This window comes from Toxorhynchites rutilus, chromosome 2 (genome assembly GCF_029784135.1).
Source record: "Toxorhynchites rutilus septentrionalis strain SRP chromosome 2, ASM2978413v1, whole genome shotgun sequence".
In the NCBI taxonomy this organism is placed as follows: Eukaryota; Metazoa; Arthropoda; class Insecta; order Diptera; family Culicidae; genus Toxorhynchites; species Toxorhynchites rutilus.
In genome coordinates, this window is record NC_073745.1 from 50,574,991 (window position 1) to 50,594,727 (window position 19,737).

Consider the following 19,737-nt stretch of genomic DNA (forward strand, 5'->3'; position numbering starts at 1 on the left):
GAACTAAAACACGAACTTGGAAGCTGCACAGCAAGGATCTGACTCCAAGCAAGCTAGAATAGTTCCAAGCAAGCTAGAATTTGTTTTTTTCTGATAAATCTGCTAAAAAAATCCCTTATCTGGCTTGTAATGCGGACATTATAGAAATAGCTCAAAGCACCCAATAGAGAAATATTATTAAACGAAAGTTGGAGACAATGATCATCTGACAAGGGATACTGCAGAAATGAAGAGATGGTGGAAAAATTCGGAGAAAGCTGAGGTACCGTTCTGAATCATATTTCGGGCAACATCATATTTCGGACACTTTGTTCTAATATCTTGAAATGCTTAATGCACTGATGATATAACTGTAAAATTAATATCACAATTGCTTCTTCGGAGTAATCCCTTGGTTTCATTATCATTTCATATGAGAACTACATTTGAATTATAACATAATCGGCAGAAATCTATCAACACTACTCACTATCGTTTGTGTTTGACGTTTGCTTAGCGTGAGCACGTATAATTTACCCCTTCATCAATATTTAAATTTCTCCCGTGTTTCATCAGTTCTCATCACCGTTAACAGTTTACTGTGATTGCATGGTAAGTGTTTCGCAGTTGACTATAAAATATAATCAAGTGTAATGTAATTTTCGTTCAAAAAATTACAAAATAAAGTGTTCGAAATTTGAATTCAATCTGTCCGAAATTTGATTTAGTGTCCGAAGTTTGATTTTTATACGCTTCATTTGTAAAGCATTCAATTCGATGATTTTTTTCATGTTTTCAATGAAATAGGTATCAAAGTAGAAAGCTTAAAAGCATATTGAACTTATTTATTAAAAATATCAACCAAATAATACCTGTGCATAAAGTTCAGACCTGTTTTCTGCATTATATGCCTCAAGCGTCCGAAATATGATTCAGAACGGTAATTCAAGTATTGAGTAAACAAATATTCTTCTAGTGTGAAAGTACCATGAAAAAAAATTCATTGCTTTAAATCCTTTTTTTCATATTGCCTGGAAGTGTTATCGTTAAAACGATAACCGCATTGTTTGTGAACATTATAAAACGTTTGTCTGATTTTTTCTCCGATTGAACTATCATTAAACATATTGGAACCTATGTTGAGGCTCATCTGTCATGCCATGACGGTAGCATGACGAAAACAGTAAAGCTACAGTTCGTACTGCCAGCTTCACCTCGAAGCGAAGAAGTTGGACATCGTGAGGCACTTTATGTCCGCCATATATAGCCGATCCATCATTTATCATCCTCTCTCTTCCGGAGAAAGGCGAGAGTCTGGTTCTAGCCGTCCAATGGTGCGGCGCCCCGGAATGGACAGCAAAAGTTGGAGGGGTTGTTCCGCCCCTTGATCGTAGCAATCGGCCAAACGGCGAAGAAGTCTATAAATCAAGTTGTAAACCATCGATGGCAACAATGAGCTTTGGAGACCTTTTTTATAATTGAACCATTGTGAAATAGATTTAGCTGAATCCGAAAAAAATCACTATCTCCAGGGTTGTTTCGTAGGGGAAGCTAGGTCTTTGATAGATTCACTCGCAATTACCATGGCTAATTCACAGAATATACGGATTTGCAGCAGATTTGCATGATGCGGTGTACTGTTATTAAAATGCTCGAGCGTAGACAGTTCCCGACACTTTCTGACGTAGAACGATGATGTTCGGAAACATATTAGGCGTACAAAACTTAATATCGTTCGCGTCTCAAAAAACGTTCAATTTGTTCAAATTTATTGCTCAGTCATGTATTGATGAATTTACTAAATTTTGCGTCTATCGATTTATAGAAAATATAGGTATTTTTTTCAATATTAAGTTTGTTAAAATGTTAATTGAAATGAGTGTGTTTCCCTAACAAAGATTGTGAAATCGCGTGAGGCGTGACGAGTCGTCTCGGTCACAAACTCTAAACTTTTAGTTTAAGGGAAAAAAGTAAACTTTACGCTTTGTCGCAAGGGAGTCGATAGCAGTCGATAGTTGCAACGGATGTTCGAAGCCGGAATATTCTGCAAGAAAAGAGCAGGATTCGATGCATGATTGCACAGTTTTTTCTTCATGAAACATTCAAAATATTTAGTTTATTGCTTACCAAATCCATTGGAATTAAACTAGATTATGCTTCATCGTCCAAACCGAAACTGTCATCCTCGAATGTCAATTTGTAGCTGTACCAATGCCCGAAATTCCAGTCAGTGGTTTCGCCACGAATGCTACTAAAAAAACCACACGTAATCTTGCGAGAGGTCGAGGTGACATTGAATCGGAGTACATACGAAAAATACGAGATACGTAATTTCACGACTGATCAGTTTTTGTAATTGCAGCGGTTCAACCGAAGTCGAGCAGAGTTTGCAGTATTGGGCGTATCTATGATCCAAGGTAGGCAATTATTCGTGTAAAATAGAATTTATATTGCTTTTCACCTTCCGTCTATGAGTATCGATACAACCACGTCAATGGGGATCGAACCAAGGCCGGCTGGAATGCAAAGCTATTTTACACGACCGCGCTATCCACATGGCTAATGATGCTTCAGCAGTTGTTCTGCTAATACGAGATAATATTGCATATTGCGCATGAAGAAGAACATTATCTATCTCGGTCTGGGCCGTGTTTAATGTCATAAATCGGGATGACAAAATATGAGTTAAAAATCAATTTTGGGTGCAGTGCTGCAGTCCACCACCATTATCTACACCATTACAAATGCGGTCGTATATATTCAATGTCTCTTTTGGAATGTGTTATGAACAGGGCTCGGCAAGGTCATATTCAACTGAGGATAGTCAGGGGACTAAGAAGTTATCAGCCTTCGCATTTAATTGCGAATGGGTTTGTGGCTTCTTCCAGCAGTTTTTCCGTCAACAACTCCGCCTGCGAATAACGGATCTCTATGATAGCATGTCTGAAAAAGACCTTAAAACTATTGAAAACCAGAGCAGAGGGTCCGAAGCCCCTATGGAATAACTGCAATAGCTGTTATCCATGGTTATTATGCAAAGTAAGAAATGGATAAACTGCTACAGTGAATCCTGATTGCTACCTCCCCCTCACTAACATCTATTCCCTGAAAATCATTAGGGAACCACGGTATAGAGGCGACTCTTCTGATCTTCGGACGGCGAATATCATACTAACATTCCTTCCCTTCCCCCGGTGATTGTAAGGACGTGGCCGGCGTCGTTATTGACTAAGGTTAATTCCCCCAAACTTGCACAATGAAAATGATTTGCTACTCCTAAGTGTCATTCGGTGTGTTCTTTGTGCAATTTCGCTGGTTCAGGTCAACTACGAAGTGTACAGTCTACCCAAGCTCAAGCTCAAACTCTTGCAGCAGTTTCTTCGTCCACATAAAAAGTCATTCGGACGCTTCCGTCGTTGACGCTCCGTGTTCTTTTAATTTTTCACCGTCTAATAAACTTCATGGCATAAAGAATTATTTGTTTACTTTACATGTCTCAGCACATTGTTCTGGATTTATGATGCGCATTAGATCTAGTCAAACAAAGCAGTTTGAGAGTAATTCTTGCTCAAGGACCATTTTGGTTTGACACAGCAAACAATTATTTTTCCGAAGAAGAGCGAGTCAAGGCACATCCTTCTTCTTCTTCTTGGATGGTACTAACGTTCCCAGTGGAACTTTTGCCTTCTCAACGTAGGTATTACATGCGTCAATTTTATTAGTAGTACTTAGTTGAGATTTCTATGCCGAATAATAGGCCTTGAGTGTATTCTGGAGTGGCAAACTCTAGAATACGTGATCGTGATCGCAAATCGGAGGAAATTTCTCCGACGAAAAATTCCCCAGACCAGAACGGTAATCGAACCCGAACCCCCGGTGTTAGGGGACCGGTTCTCGGAGTGCTGGACTTTATTCTCAATCATTCTTCTCCACAACCAAGGACTCCGGTGTTTGATTAAAAACACTCGTTTGATTGAACAACACTATATTTTCACAACACTACACTACATTACAGTATTTATTACGCAAATTACAATAACATTTAGGGGACCTCTACTACACAATATAGAATTTTACAATAATGGCAACCTTTTCCCTTTGGTGGATGGATACATAATAATTATACAACTTGAAAGGGTTTTAGACTTCTACAATACATATACATTCACATCATTCCACTTCGTTCTCGTTTCCCGTTTTTTTTTATCCCATTTATTTATTTTAGGCTCATTAGTATTTTAGCTGTAACAGAGCCGAATTTTAATCGTGTACATGTCACATGGTTATCATATCTATAATTATAGCACATTACACACAGTAGCCATTCGCCAGTATTCCTTCTATACCATTGCATATGGTACATTTACACAGTAGCCATTTAGGCGTAACAGAAGCAGAGCAGTTGTATGGATGAATCGATCTTGTTTCGACCGTGAATCGATCTCCATCGCTGATGATTTGTTGCGTGGACGTAGCTATTCTGTAACAACACAAAGATGGTCAATGAGGGCCCTGAGTTTTGAACTCACGATCGATCGCTTACTAAGCGAACGCGCAACCAATGTGGCTACGGAGACCCCCCGTCGTTTCCCGTTGTTTATGGTTAATTTTCCGGGTTGTTTACTCGAAGGTAGGCTCCTTCTAATATCGAACACCCGACATGTTAGGTGTGACGCTAACCACGCGGCCACGGAAGCACTAAAGGTACATCCTGCCATGGCGTTTTCAAGGGTTGCCATTCTTATCAACGCGGACGTTTAAACAGCTAGCCAATTCAGGTTGCTGAAATTGGTTTCCAACTGCGATAAGGTACTGCAAGGTGTACCTGCGATGAGTTACCTCCAGCTTGGGGGAAGACAATACCGAGATGACTCAATATGACTCGACTCAGATTTACCAATGTGGATATTGGAATTGATGTGGTCGTCCAAAAAGGATCTATTGAAGCTGCAATTCTCAACTCCAGAGAGATATTCAACTGATATGCTGACAGAATTGAAGGTTTTATCGATTATTGCGGGACTTTCCGATCCACCAGAGAATCTCTGAGCAATAATCACAATGGGGAATATAACCATGCAATTGTTGTGGAAATTGAAGGACAGAAAGGAATGAAACTTATATTTTGTATAACGTAATACCATCACGGAACGGTAAAAATTCCACAGGTAACCCCAAATTTTGAACACTTTATCGATCAAAAGTTTTGTTTTGGTACCAAAACTGAACGTCATTGAGCTCTGTGTGTTCTGAGATACTTATAGGAGAGCATGCGGCGCATGTACCTACGAGGAATGCTCCGTATGTTATGTGACTATAAAGGAAAACATGGTAATTTATCATTGAAAATTGCTTTTGCAGTTTATTCTTGATGTTCGGAAACAAAAAAAAGTAATTGATTACTATGATCATTTTGATTGTAAGGACTCTTCAAATCGATGTTTCGTCGGTCAAATAGGCGGTTGTGTGAATCGAAGGGTGAGAGTTTGCATTGTCATGATTCATCGTGTACCACTCTTAATTGACCATTCCACGTTTCTCTTTAAGTACTGTTGCCACTTAACCAGGTTTGTCAAAAAATACAGCGACCATTTGTTTGGAAGGGTCCCTAGCGCGAACAACTTTTGTTGGGTAGTTTATTTGTAGATTGAAAGACAATTTTTGATGTGGTAATTTTTTTTACGTCAATATTTTCCCAAATATTCATGCAATAAGGTTTATATGCAATTCATACCAACACTCAGGGATGCTTGAATCTGACGGTAACAGTTCGGCTGGAAAGTTCATAAGGTTGATGTCTAGATGGCGCCTCTTGCAAAAATCTACTTGACTATCACAAAGCACCATCTTTCAATGGATACGTGTCAAAATTTGACAGCAATCGGTCGATTGGTTCGTGACTACAGCATTGAGAGTGAAACAACTTTTGTAATTGTGAAAAAAATGGAAAAATCGTGGTAATTTTTTTTACGTAAATTTTTTTTCCCAAATATTCATGCAATATAGTTTATATGCAATTCATACCAACACTCCGATTTGACAACTTTTGGGTTCTTCCGGAGGGCCTGCTTCATAATCGCCCAATATTTCTCTATTGGGCGAAGCTCCGGCGCGTTGGGCGGGTTCATTTCCTTTGGCACGAAGGTGACCCCGTTGGCTTCGTACCACTCCAACACGTCCTTTGAATAGTGGCACGAAGCGAGATCCGGCCAGAAGATTGTCGGGCCCTCGTGCTGCTTCAATAGTGGTAGTAAGCGCTTCTGTAGGCACTCCTTAAGGTAAACCTGCCCGTTTACCGTGCCGGTCATCACGAAGGGGGCGCTCCGCTTTCCGCAAGAGCAGATCGCTTGCCACACCATGTACTTTTTGGCAAACTTGGATAGTGTCTGCTTGCGAATCTCCTCCGGAACGCTGAATTTGTCCTCTGCGGAGAAGAACAACAGGCCCGGCAGCTGACGAACGTCCGCTTTGACGTAGGTTTCGTCGTCCATTACCAGGCAATGCGGCTTCGTAAGCATTTCGGTGTACAGCTTCCGGGCTCGCGTCTTCCCCACCATGTTTTGCCTTTCGTCGCGGTTAGGAGCCTTTTGAACCTTGTATGTACGCAGGCCCTCCCGCTGCTTGGTCCGCTAGACGAATGAACTTGACAAATTCAGCTTATTGGCGACATCCCGGACCGAACTTCTCGGATCACGTCTAAACTGCTTAACTACGCGCTTGTGATCTTATTCACTGACGGAGCATCCATTTTTGCCGTTTTTCACCTTCCGGTCGATGGTTAGGTTCCCGAAGTATCGTTTTAGTACTCTGCTGACCGTGGATTGAACGATTCCCAGCATCTTACCGATGTCCCGACAACTCCGGATTCTCGAAATGAGTGCACAGGATTAATTCACGACGCTCTTTTTCGTTCGACGACATTTTTCCAAATTTACGAAAAATTGACAGTGAAGCATGGCCAACGTGATCTATGATCTATTGATCGATGTATTTTTTTCTCGATCCTCGTGAATAGTCGTAAAAACCATCGCATGAATGTTTTCTCATGTGAATTTATTTTTGTCGTTGAAACACAACTGTAAAGTTACAATATTGTCAGTTCATGTACAGCGCTGAGTATGCATCACACACGTTCTGCTTCTTCTATGTATTATAGAAGCTTCGAACCTTGAAGCTGCTCGCTGGCTGGAGCGAGACTGTGCAAAAGAAATTGCAAATAAAAGATTTTATTCTCCGACCGGCTGCTGTAAGTTGCAAACGGGCGTAGCTTAAGGTGCAGTATTTTGTTGTTATTTTGAGTAGGATACACAAATCGTGAGCAATCTTATGTGGGTAGCTCGTGGGTTCCATTGGCTGTACCTCCGAAAATGTCGTAGAATAATAATACCGTAGTCTCGGATGCAGCTTACAATCACCTACCTGATCTTTTTCGATGAAACCGATAAAAGCTGTCCGCTCGATTTCGATGGGCTGTCCGGCCCGGTCGTAAAGTGCCACTACGAAGTGAAAGAAGTTAGACTTCCTCAGATTGCTCGGCGGCTGCTTCTCGAAGTGGGCTCGTCCTATTCCCAAGCTAGATTGAAAGAAAAACGGGAAAAATATACACAACTGCATTAAAAATACGTAATTTCTGTTATTGAATTCGTCGTAAGAACATAACGGTATAAATTTCACTAGCGACCGTTTATAACCACACGATTTCAATTGGGCCGAGACTCCGACGTTAAGCGTTTGTTGCTGCTGCAAGTCGTAAAAAGTTATTGAGCCATTTCGCATTTGCGTTTAACACCTACTTTTGGGTACAGTAGCACGAGAGCACGAGAACGGATTTGGGCCCGCACTCCCCCACACCCGGGGCTAGTGGCCGTGCATTCTCATTCATTGCGCCGGATGATGGCCGGTGGCGATTTCCAGCAGCCAACAACCCACCGACCGGTGCTCAACCGGTGCGAGTTGCGAGTTGCAAATTATGAACCCATACCGTCGTCGTCGTCGTCGTCCTCTGACTGCTACCGTTAAGGTAGTCCCCCTGGGGAGATCCATATAGCAACAGCGCACCAACCGGCGAACGAACTGTCTGCGAGATATTCTCGCTGGTCCAGTGGCCCGATATCGAAAACGGTTGCCCATATTAAATTCATGAACATCGAAGTTGCAGCATCGCTTCGTAGTAGAAGCATCGGCCAGCCAGCCACCAGCAGAACGTGGCCAGAACACGCTTTATCGGGAACAATTATAACCGTTTAAGATAGTGAGTCGAAAACGCTTATGGGAAGATGTGGCTGCAGTGCGCTTCTGGCGTTGGTCGGTCCACATATGACGGGTTTTGGCCCGACAGAGTGTATCTAATTCGATAAGAAGGGCATCTCGCTCTCAAGGTCGGCCCAGAAAACCAATGACAGCGTGACGTCGTCGGATTTGCCTCTGGTCATCGAACTGCGGCACTAAGCGATGGCGAGGGAAGCATCTGGTTTCAACATATTATTGTTTGTTATCTCGTTGTTCAGCAGTTCGATAGTGAACGCTAATATGTTAAACGTCGTGTTGGTTTGAAAGTCGCCGTCACGCCGTTTACATTGTGTGATGATCCAATGCTTACAATGTTGAGTCATAATAATGAAGTTCAACATCCACTCATACAACCTTACGATTGATTACCATAATCGGGAAGCACACCTACGGTATGTGCGCAAGGTGTGATCCCACCTGGAAAATGCTGTCTAACCACATAACACTTTCCGATACGCATCGGCTCCCTGAGCCCGGGTCCATTGATTCGTTCGCAGCGATTGCGTCCAGCCACAAAACATTAAAATGCAAAACAGTTCAAATTTATTCAAAACGTATTCCAATAAAATTTCATCGAAATATTGATAATATCCTTCCGGCGTCGAATGCATAAATTGGGGCAGCATCCAGCATCGTTTCGACTGTGTGTGCAACATTGCAACATTGGAGTTGGCGCTTCGCTATCGGAATGTTGGTCAATTGCCGAACCTCGGTCTGGCTTTCCGGAATGGTTCCGAAACTATCTTCCATGTGTCGCTTCCATAGCACGATTGGGCTCGACGGACAGACAGACAGACGGACAGACAGAGACTGTACGAATGAAACGTACACAACTATTGTATATGACCGGGTGATAGCGCCGCAAATCGACCTGGAGGGTGCCAATAACGGCCTCGTACACAATGTTCAGGGTATGAAATTATAACCGTAATAAACAAAATATGAGTACGGGCCACATCACCACAAGTGGACTCACCCACTTCGGAACTTGCTACGCACCATTCGATTGTGAGTCAAATATGCGGATGCAAGATTTGCCCCCCAACAATATTCCAGCCACTACAACGGCTACGAGCAGCAGGACCTCCTCGGACCGAATCGTGTACCTTACACCCATTCTGCGTGTTGTATATTGGGATTGGGTGCCTGCTTGTTCGAATTTAATTGGTTACTAATCAAATTTATTGTTTGATAAATTGAGCCAACGCAGAGGAGCTTTTCGGTTCGATTCGGACAATTTGAACCCCAGGTTCAATAATGCATGAACTCGGATGGATGGGAAGGACGGACGGACGAACGGGTCGGCCATCTTCGGCTAACATTGTTTACTGGAGGCGTCCGAATAACAAGATGTCATAAAGCATTCAACTTGCAAGTGTTGGAAGTGCGGGTGAATAATTCAATTACTCCACTCTTGATATGTGTGGTGGTGGTAAGTAAGCCTGCGACGAAGAAATCAATCTTTGGCCTTCGGTAGGAGAGCCCGAAAAAAAGGGTTTGTCCTAACAGCTCACCGGGGTGTTGTTGCCTACATTTTTTTCCTTCTCCTGGGAAGTGGAAAACGAGTGCAACTGCTGCGTAAGAGTATGAGCTCTGTACAAAACCGCACCATTGGGAGAGCTTTCAAGAAAGGGTTCACTAGCGAACCAAACCGAACAAAACCAAAACAAATTTCGATTTGAAATTTGTCTCGGGTTTCCCCACGGTGGGGGTCAAATAATTCGGTTAAGGTGACATACGTTCCGCGACATTAATTGGTGCCAGGATTGACAATTGGCGCCGATTGGCGTCGTGTTTGTTGCCTGATCTGATTGGTTTTCCAGACCGGGCGTAAATTAGCGCGTAATTTACGCGAATCGGGCCCGGACTGACTTGATTTGTCGGCCCAAATTAAGCGTTGCGTAATTTGGTGAAATTAAAATACGGTTTCGCGGTGGCTAATTAAAATCGGTTGTGGTAAGCGTTTAAAACCATGAGTATCAGGATAGAATATAATTATCAGTTTGTCATAAGCGAGATTGGGTTAGAACATTCATAGATAATTCACGATTTGAGCTTAGCTGAAAGTTACAAAAACACCGATTAGTTCATTACTAATTGAAAGATATAGCACCACAAGTTGTGGATGGGATTCGTATCTGCCAACTTTGTATTTATAATAATACTTTATACAAAAATAAGCACGAATTAGATTTGTCTGCCCCAAAATCACATCACATAACAGAAGCGCAACTTTCTATCGTGAACTTAGGCCAATGCTTCATTTTCTTATGTAAATTTCGTTGACTAATATTGTTTTTTCAACCCTGGTACATTTAACAGTATTTTCAGATACTCAGAATAAAATGTACGCGAAATATTTCATGAATTATTGTTTATCTGAGATTTATCGTAAGATTTAGTTTAATAGATAAAAGTTACCACTATAGAATCAGAAGAAATTCCTTATAATTTTAGTAAAGTGAATGGATTGCTTTTACCAATTTCCACCTTATTGTGTGTGTTACTCAACATTATCCTCTAATCCGGGCGAACTTAGTCTCGCCAATTTTTTTAGTCAATTAGTGGTTGATTTAATTTTTTCGGGTTAAATTGAATTTAAACATTTTATGTAAGTAAAAGAGTTTGAGCGAACCGTTCTTCGTTGCAAGTAAACATAATGAATAAGACTGACAGTCCATTATCCCTGACATTTTAGTCATATTCATTTACAAACAATAGACTTTCAATGTGTTTTAAATTTCCTTCTGAACTCATTGCCCCACTCAAGTTTAAGTACTCCTCTTAACGCGAATCAGTCAAATTTTGGGCAGTCTCGAGTTTGATGTGCACATCGAACGTAGACTGTTGAAACAATTGGCGTTGTCGCAGCAAATGATTAGTAACATCCTGCCAAATCATCAGAAAGAATGCGTAGATCAGTGAGCAGACGAAATACTTTACGAAACACCACAAAAATTGTCTAAAGGTGTTGAATTACACGATATAAGTGACCAATTTACAAGTCCAAAACTAGAGATCTATTGCTCACCAAACATGCCAAACATATCTCTCATTGTTGCGATTATTTCAATGTCGTGTCCTCATGAATTTTGTGAAACACGTTTTTCATATGGTCGGTGTTAAGTTAGACCAGACCATGTGACATTTTTATTATTTCGAGAAAAAACGAGCTTGAAGTTTGGTGCTATAATGGGTTTGCGTAGAGCATTCAATTTCGATACTTTATTCCTGCTGCACGCATTATTTTCCATTTTGATAAAGGAGGTATGTGTCTCACGAAATGCTTAACCTATTTTTATATAACTTGAGCTTATTTTCTATATAATTAAGACTAACAATTTAATAATAACTAAATCTAACACTAGATTAATTGGACTGGATTAGGATTTAGGACTAGGATGGAGCGAGTGGGGTAGTTTGGTTTGATGAGGAGGGAAGGAATCAAACAGAGATATCAAAATGCTTAACCTAATGCAATCAATAACCAAAAATTTTCAATTTTGCGACTTGATCCCCTTCGACTTAACACCGACCATATAACACAAATGATAGAATTCAAATATTTTCAAAATTTGCTTTGGTGTAAGTCCTTCCATGATGAGACAGCTGGACCACCTGAGATTTTTTTTTCATTCTGACAAATCGCGCAAGGGTAGTCAGAAATAAAAATTTGAGAAATAATCTCTAAGAATCAGCCTGTGTACACATATCGCAATCAAAACCTCATCCTATTCAAACATAAAAATCATTGCTGGTTGTGCCCAAGCCACGACCGCAATGTTGACGTAGGACTACCAATTTGTTTCAGTCAAGCGATATATAACTTCGTATATTATTTTGGAAAATATAACTTCGTATATTATTTTAGAAAATATAACTTCGTATATTATTCTAGAAAATATAACTTCGTACGAAGTTTGAGAATCAACTCTTTAATAGTAAGTTTATTCTGAAAGGCATCAAAAGCCCAAGTCAACCCTATATATTTCAACATCAACACGAGAAAGTATGTATTCTACAGTTTTCTTACATCGATATTAAAAATGTGCATAAAACACCCAGAAAATAACCAACCAATAACCAAAACCAAAATAAACAACAACTACGTAAACGAAGTAGCATAAACACAAAAAATAATGGTAGGTCTAATGTGTTTTGCTTTATATAACAATGTAAATTAGAATAAACTTTCTTCATTTGCACAACATTGTTTGAACATTTAGTTAAGAATACCTCTATTTAATCCGCAATCAACGGCGAAATTCATGAGAATAGTTTATGTAACTTTTGTCATTGTATGTGAGTTATTCGCTCGGAGGAGTGCGAGTTGAGCGTCTGGGCCGAACAGACGTGCGTGTTGTTTTCTCTTCGGATGTATGTGTTTCTTGTCGTTTTAACACTTTCGTCGCCCATAGCGATTCGGTCGAGTTTTTTTGCAAATAAGGAGGAGGGGTTTTTATAAGGGGGGATAATGAAGTTGCCATCTAAATGGCAACAAGTTTGCGAACAAAACGGCCCATATTTGACTTAAATTGGATAATTTTAAGTATGTCAATTAAAGCGTCAAATTTCTGTCAGAAATACGACATTTATTTTTCCCCAACCCTATATTATCATTGTTGCATAAGTTGCTCCTTGTTGACATTATGGGTAAATAAGTACAGAAACGAACAGAACAAATGTATGAGAATGCTTCCAATTTTCATAAATTGAAACCATATTCGGAATAGGAAATCGTAATGTACAGTATGTATGAAACAACTTGTAGGGAATTTTCGATTGAATTGAAATACGGGTTATCAAAACTAGTTCGCAGCAAAAATAGTTATTAACGTTAACATTGTTTCATAAAAACGTGAATTTTTTTCCCACTTTGGCGCCCTTACTGAAAGACGCAGTCCTACGTCAAAATGCTTATTTAAAGAGATATCTTTGTTTTTTTCCGTGTTTCTATTACCTGATACCTGCGATAGGTTATAATGAGTCCTTTTTTTGAATTCAACTTGCATTCGAAAAAATGTATGTTTTTTAAATCAAGTGGTTCAAAAACTGAAAAGTGTCAAGTATCATCTAAATGAAATTCTACGTAAATTCCGTTCCGAATGGGCAATATGTGTTTCCCAAACCGGGCCGTCTTAAAAGGGCAGTTCTGAATCATATTTCGGACACTTTGTTCCAATATCTTGAAATGCTTAATGCACTGATTATATAATTATCAAATCAATATCACAATTGCTTCTATAGAGTAATCCCTTGGTTTCACTATTATTTCACATGAGAACTACATTTAAATTATAACATAATCGGCAGAAATCTTACAACACTACTCATTATTGTTTGTGTTTGACGTTTCCTTAGCGTGAGCACGTAGAATTTACCCGTTCATAAATATTTTAATTTTTTCCCGTGTTTCATCAGTTCTCATCATCGTTAAGAGTTTACTGTGATTGCTTGGTAAGTGTTTCGTGGTTGACTATAAAATATAATAAAGTGTAATGTAATTTTCGTTCAAAAAATTACAAAATTAAGTGTGCGAAATTTGAATTCAATCTGTCCGAAATTTGATTTAGTGTCCGAAGTTTGATTCTTATTCGCTTCATTTGAAAAGCATTTTATTCGATGATTTTTTTTATGTTTTCAATCAAATAGGTACCAAAGTAGCAAGCTTAAAAGCATATTGAACTAATTTATTAAAAACAACAACCAAATAATACCTGTGCATAAAGTTTAGATCTGGTTTCTGCATCATATACCTTAAGCGTCCGAAATATGATTCAGAACGGTATATGAAACAAACAATTGTTGAATATTTTTACGGTTTTTCGACATTTCGAGTCAAAATATTGATGAAATCATAAAACTAGTTGAAGAACTACTTGAAGGAAATTGTATTGTGATTTATTTCCATTGTTTACGTGGTAAACCGGTTCAAAGAGCCGCCGAACTCATAGTCCTCGGGAGCAGTAGTATTTTCGTTGAAATACTACTTATTCTTCATTTCCCGATAATAGGCATTTATCAGTTGTTGTATTGTGTGTTGTCCAATCAATTGCTAAATTTTGGTTGTAGGTCTTGCGACTAACAATTTATGCAATTGTGATCCAAAACAAATTGCAAATGCAATTAAAGAATTTCACTGACTGCTGAATTAAAGGTTCGAAAGGTTATACACACAAATGTCAGATCATGATGGCTTGAGTAGTCGTGATCTTAATATTATGTTACCCATATTTGTTATTCTTAGAAGTAATTATTTTATTATTTTGTCCGCTGTTGCAACGCAGAAGAAAATGCTTTTTTTATCCATACTACACTCGAAAAAAAATTAGAGGAACAGTGTGCGAGGCTTTTTTTAAAGATTTTGTGGACTAATCAACTAATCAACTATCATTTGGTTCCTCGAACGTTCCTGTAGGATGTTTTCATACAGAGATTTCAGTTTGAATGAAAAATTACCCCTTTGTCTTTGATGATGAATTATTCAATAAACAACCATCGCACCGCAAATCGAAGAGAAGTTTTGAAAACTCCAATAAATTTTGCACATGGATAATCGATTTCAATAAAGTGTTTGTTTGCACGTTTTCTATGATCGAGTGGAGACCCATGTCTGCTGGATACACTTGGAAAACTATTAGAAAAAATCATCATCAATAGATAAACAACTAAATTCACGCAAATTTAAACAGGGTTATCACTAATTCAGTTCGGGTTCCGGAAGGGAAAGCCTATTGTGGATGCCATTAAACTGAGCTGAGCAATGATACAGACCAAATCGGAGAGGAGATTGATATCGCGCGACGTTAAGAACACTTTCAATATCACCAACTGGGGTTATCGTTGAGTTTTTACACCGGAAGAAGGTCCCTGGAAAACTATTGAGGGGCATTTAGCATCGGCACAAGGATTCTCGGACCTTCGTTCTGGAACGTAATTTCTCCAAATGGACGGATAGAAAGCATGAAGAGGTACATACACTTGCATCTGACCCAGTTCTTTCCTGGTCATGGCTTCTTCAGGTGATATCTTCACCGGTTTGGTTAGTCAACCTGGCCTTCGTTCGGTTCGGTTCGGTTCGGTTTGTGAAGAGTAGCGGAAAACAGTGAAACTGATATTGCTTATCGAAACTCATAAACAATATACTTCATTGGTAAGTATGATTGAAAAATGATTAATAGGATTCAGAAGCAATGATTTTGAAAACAAATTTGGCATCGATCAAAGAAAACTCAAAGACAGTCTTCTGCGATAAAAAATAGCTTCCTTATAATTCAAAATCCTTGAAATCGCTAACCTTAATTACCACAACGAAGCATTTTGCTACGCTACAAACCATTCACCAAATGGCACACTGAATGTTAAATGCAAAACCATTCTGAGTGATAGCATTATCGACTGCTCTTTTTCAGCGAACACTCCCAAACGCACTCTGTTTCTGTGCCGCTTCCCATTCCAAGAGTCTGTGTCCTACCTGTCCGGGGATATGAATATGTATGACAGACCCGGAGAGATGATGATGAGCCGTTGATGATAATGATTATCCTATTTGTTGGTTGAATGTTCGTTCTCGGTGCTCTCCTTCCATCCTCAGTCGGTCGTAATTCAACACAAGTACTCCCACATCAGAGCGCTTGAAAGAACACACACACACACACACACACAGGAAGAGCTAATGATGACGCATATACGGAGCCGATATCGGAACGATTAACATTTCGCCACTGCTGGTTCATGGAAGCGAGCAGCAAAACGAAAGCTCCATGATTATGTGGTTAAAATTCAATTCAATTAATGTTCATAAAACTGACCTCCGGCTTGTCGGGTTGTCGATTGTGGTTTTGTTGGTGGTCAGCCGGTAAGCAAACATAAATTGCACGGGAGAAGTGTTGATTGCGAACCTGCACATACACACATGGGAAGCAGAAGGTAGATTCTGCAACTCCCGTTCGGGTGCTTCATGATGTGGGAGAACATCTCGTGGTTCGTAGTGAAAGCTCAATGGGGGAGGAGTTAATGAGGCTTGAAAATCAATCGAACTCTAGTGCTCTGGAAAGAGATAGTCCCATTGAGTGAGACAGCTGGTTCATCTGCAAGGTTTAGATTGGAATCGTATACCGGGAAACCAAAAACCCACCGGATCATTGGAGCTTATCAGCCCATCCCGATCGGACAGTCTGATACAGTCAACAGTTTGTCACACCACAAAAACCGTCATTAAACCTGTCGAGACGATTTTCGTCGAATTTGTGACCGACATTGGGCGAAGATTCCCCACCAAGCCCTTGTCATTCGATTGTGTACCGAAAACCACCTGAAAGGACCGGAATCGGGGGGGGGGGGGGGGGTGGTGGCAATCCTTAATTATGATTATATGTCCACACGCGTACCAGGACTTTGTGCCTTACCTTGGCGGCAGAAGAATCGAACGAAGCGAAACAAAACCGTAAGGCTCACCACACGCATCCGAACAGCCCTTCGTGGCGTTACCAAAATCGTCAATTCATTACGGCACTAATTAGGTATTAATTAGCCTGTCTATCCCTGTATTGTGGGGGAGCCGTTTGAGCGACATTCCGAGTGTAGTCGAGTGACAGCAAACAAGTATTGACTGGCACACCGCACCCACACCGGAAGGTTTCGTTTTGCTCTGTGTTTCGGGATAAACCGAAATTGGGACAGAAGCAAATCCGGATCAGTTCCGTACAATACTCTCAAAAACCCAAACCAAACCTGTTAACTACGCGTTGCAGTAAAATTACGTAAAATTAACACAAATGAAAATGTTCGCTCGAGATCAAACGATAGGCAAACAACGAGAAACGACAGCCAGTTGTAAAAGGCTTTCCTTCCGCAATCTCCAAAAGCAAAGCTCGGGGAAAGGTGTCAAGATTACCAGCCGATTTGAACCGTTTAACCCTTTTCTTCATCGCCGTCGTCGTCGTCATCGTTGTTATTGTTGTTGTTGATGTTGTCGGAGCGGTACTCATAAAACGCGTTGCGGTGCTTCCGAAAAGGCTCCGAAAACGGTCCTGAGCCGGGGGGAAATTTATTCGGCCCTTTGCTCCTTCCTCGGCCGCGACAAAGTAACAACAAGCAACACCAGTGGATGTGTAAGGCTTCGCAGGGAGGAAGAAACGAAGAAAAAAAGATTGGCGGTGTCAGATAAATTGCTACCGTTTTGCTTTTCACTTTCGCTGCGGCGTTTTGAGAAATTTGTTGGTGACGAGATTTGGGCGGCAAGAAGGAAGTGCAGCGATGTCGGAAAAGGAAAACTTTCTGAGTGGAAGAACAACGAATGATAGGATATGTTGTGGCAGGAAAATCAGCGACTCATCCGATGCTGAGTGAGTGAGTCTAGCGAACTGTTTAATGGAAAGATAAGTGAATAGTTTGACAGATTTACTCGTGTGAAGCAGTGAAATTTGCAATCAATTAAAAAAATAGTCATTAGGTGTAAAGCGATTCTAAATCGTAACGCCATTGTTCGTTCTGACAGCTGGCATTGAAATGATATTTTTTTGCAAAAACTTCATCTGATATTAGTAATTTCATCAAACGTGGACGAAAGAACATTTTCGTCATATTTTATTTTATCTGTTTTATCTTCAGGAGAGATAGGAATGTCGTTCATGCAGCGACAAAAAGTATGGCATTTATGAACTGAATATCAGAACGCCAGGCACAAAAACTGGTTCGCAATATCGATATTGATCGCAATTCCGTTTTGTATAGAAGTACAGGGAAACTTATAACGTACCCTCGATATAACGTCACTCGATATAACGTACACATTTCCAAATTGTGAAGAAATTTTTTTTTTCGAATGTTTTTTTTCTGAAAGAACAATAAATTATCTGTATTGTGATGCTAAAACATGTTTTGTACCTTTAATCAATCCCGAAATACATCTGGTATTGTGATACCGGATACTAAAAGAATCAAGTATCAATCAACAGTACGAAGGGAAACATCATGAGAAAGGCTAGCTTCGTCTTCTAATTGAATTTATTCATTAACTTTAGTAAAACAGCAACACAATAATGTATTATAGTGTATATATTAATGTATATATTATGTTTGTGAATTCTTTGTTATGCTTCGATATATCATTCAATTCGATACAACGTACAATTTTGAAAGTGAAATGTACGTTATATCGAAGTTACCCTGTGCCACGTTCTGGAAGACCAGCTGAAGTTAATGAAGATGAAATGAAGGTGGTGGAAAGAATCTGCTGTAGCATTCAAAAACAAGTATCCTGGATATCTCTGTTTGAGATTTAATCAAAGAAATGAAGATGAAATTAGTACTCGTATTCATAAAAACGGGACAAAGGCAATCTTAAAAAAAGATTACTTTGAGAAAAACATTAAAATGGAAACTGGAACTCTGCGCTCAAGAACAGTGATATGGTGAGATTGATTCATTGATTACATTCTAATATACGATCAACATAAAAATTAAAGAAACAGATTGCGAAGTCGAAATATTTAGTCTATTTTTGAAATGCTGTAAAATTGTCCAATTTCAAACGCTTGTTGCTCAGTCATCTCATGATTGATTGATGATGTTTATGCGTCAATCGGTTTCGGCACTCCATTAAATTTTTTGATTGAATAAAATGTGATATATCATGAAACTAACGATCGACCAATTTAAAAATCTCAACCCCTATTCTAACGGAAATACCCAGTTCTGATTGGTCGAAATTGAAGATACAAGCTTCCTCTTGTACTTACAGTTGTTGCACTGTCATTTTCTGACAGATTTACGAGAGTTTTGCATTTTGGGTTCTCCATAACTATTCATCGCAGTGAAAATGAATAAAATTATATATTATAAGAAACTGCAGACTTTAAAACCAAGGTGCCTGGAGAAATCGGCATTGCAAATACATGAAAGTAAGGGAAAATTTTGTTCCAATCGGAATGTATTCCCTGACAGATATTGCATGTAAGATGAGTGATATGTTGGTTGCTTCGTGAAATTTCATATCCATGACCGATCATGCATTGTGCAACATTTAGCATGAGCATAAGTGTAAAATTATTTATGGTAGCGGTTTTATTAAAATTACTTGAAATATGAAACGATTTATTTAAATTTTCATAAATAAAAACCAATGTGTGTTTTCGCTCGAGAACAGATCGTCCGATTTAAGCTGGTTGTTTTGTTGTGTTCATTTCCACCTAAGAAAAGTTCATGTGGCGAGAAAAATTGGAAAAGTGAAGGAATATTCGAAAAAGTCTTCTTCATATGCTCTACATATCGTAACAGATGCTGTTAGTCTAATTAAAATTTGCATTGAGGCATATAGCATGGTGTTCCGTGTTCCGTTCCGAACACTGGTGGAGTGGACAAACAATACCCAACAACCAAACGAAACGGCTCTTTTTAGAGCCACCAAATCATTATGAAAATGCGATTTAATTTTTCAAACAAATCCAAAATCACCATGCTACAGAT

The 19,737-nt window shown here is 39.6% G+C and overlaps 1 protein-coding gene across 6 annotated transcripts in view; it reads right to left on the bottom strand.

Moving 5' to 3' along the window:
• Positions 1-19,737, bottom strand: part of LOC129767180 (transcription factor collier) — a 124,168-nt gene that overhangs the window by 95,492 nt on the left and 8,939 nt on the right. For all 6 annotated transcript variants that reach the window (XM_055767806.1, XM_055767809.1, XM_055767807.1 and 3 more), the window contains one exon: positions 7,399-7,552. In XM_055767806.1, the coding sequence (XP_055623781.1) occupies positions 7,399-7,552 (154 nt within the window). The remainder of the gene's footprint in view (positions 1-7,398; positions 7,553-19,737) is intronic.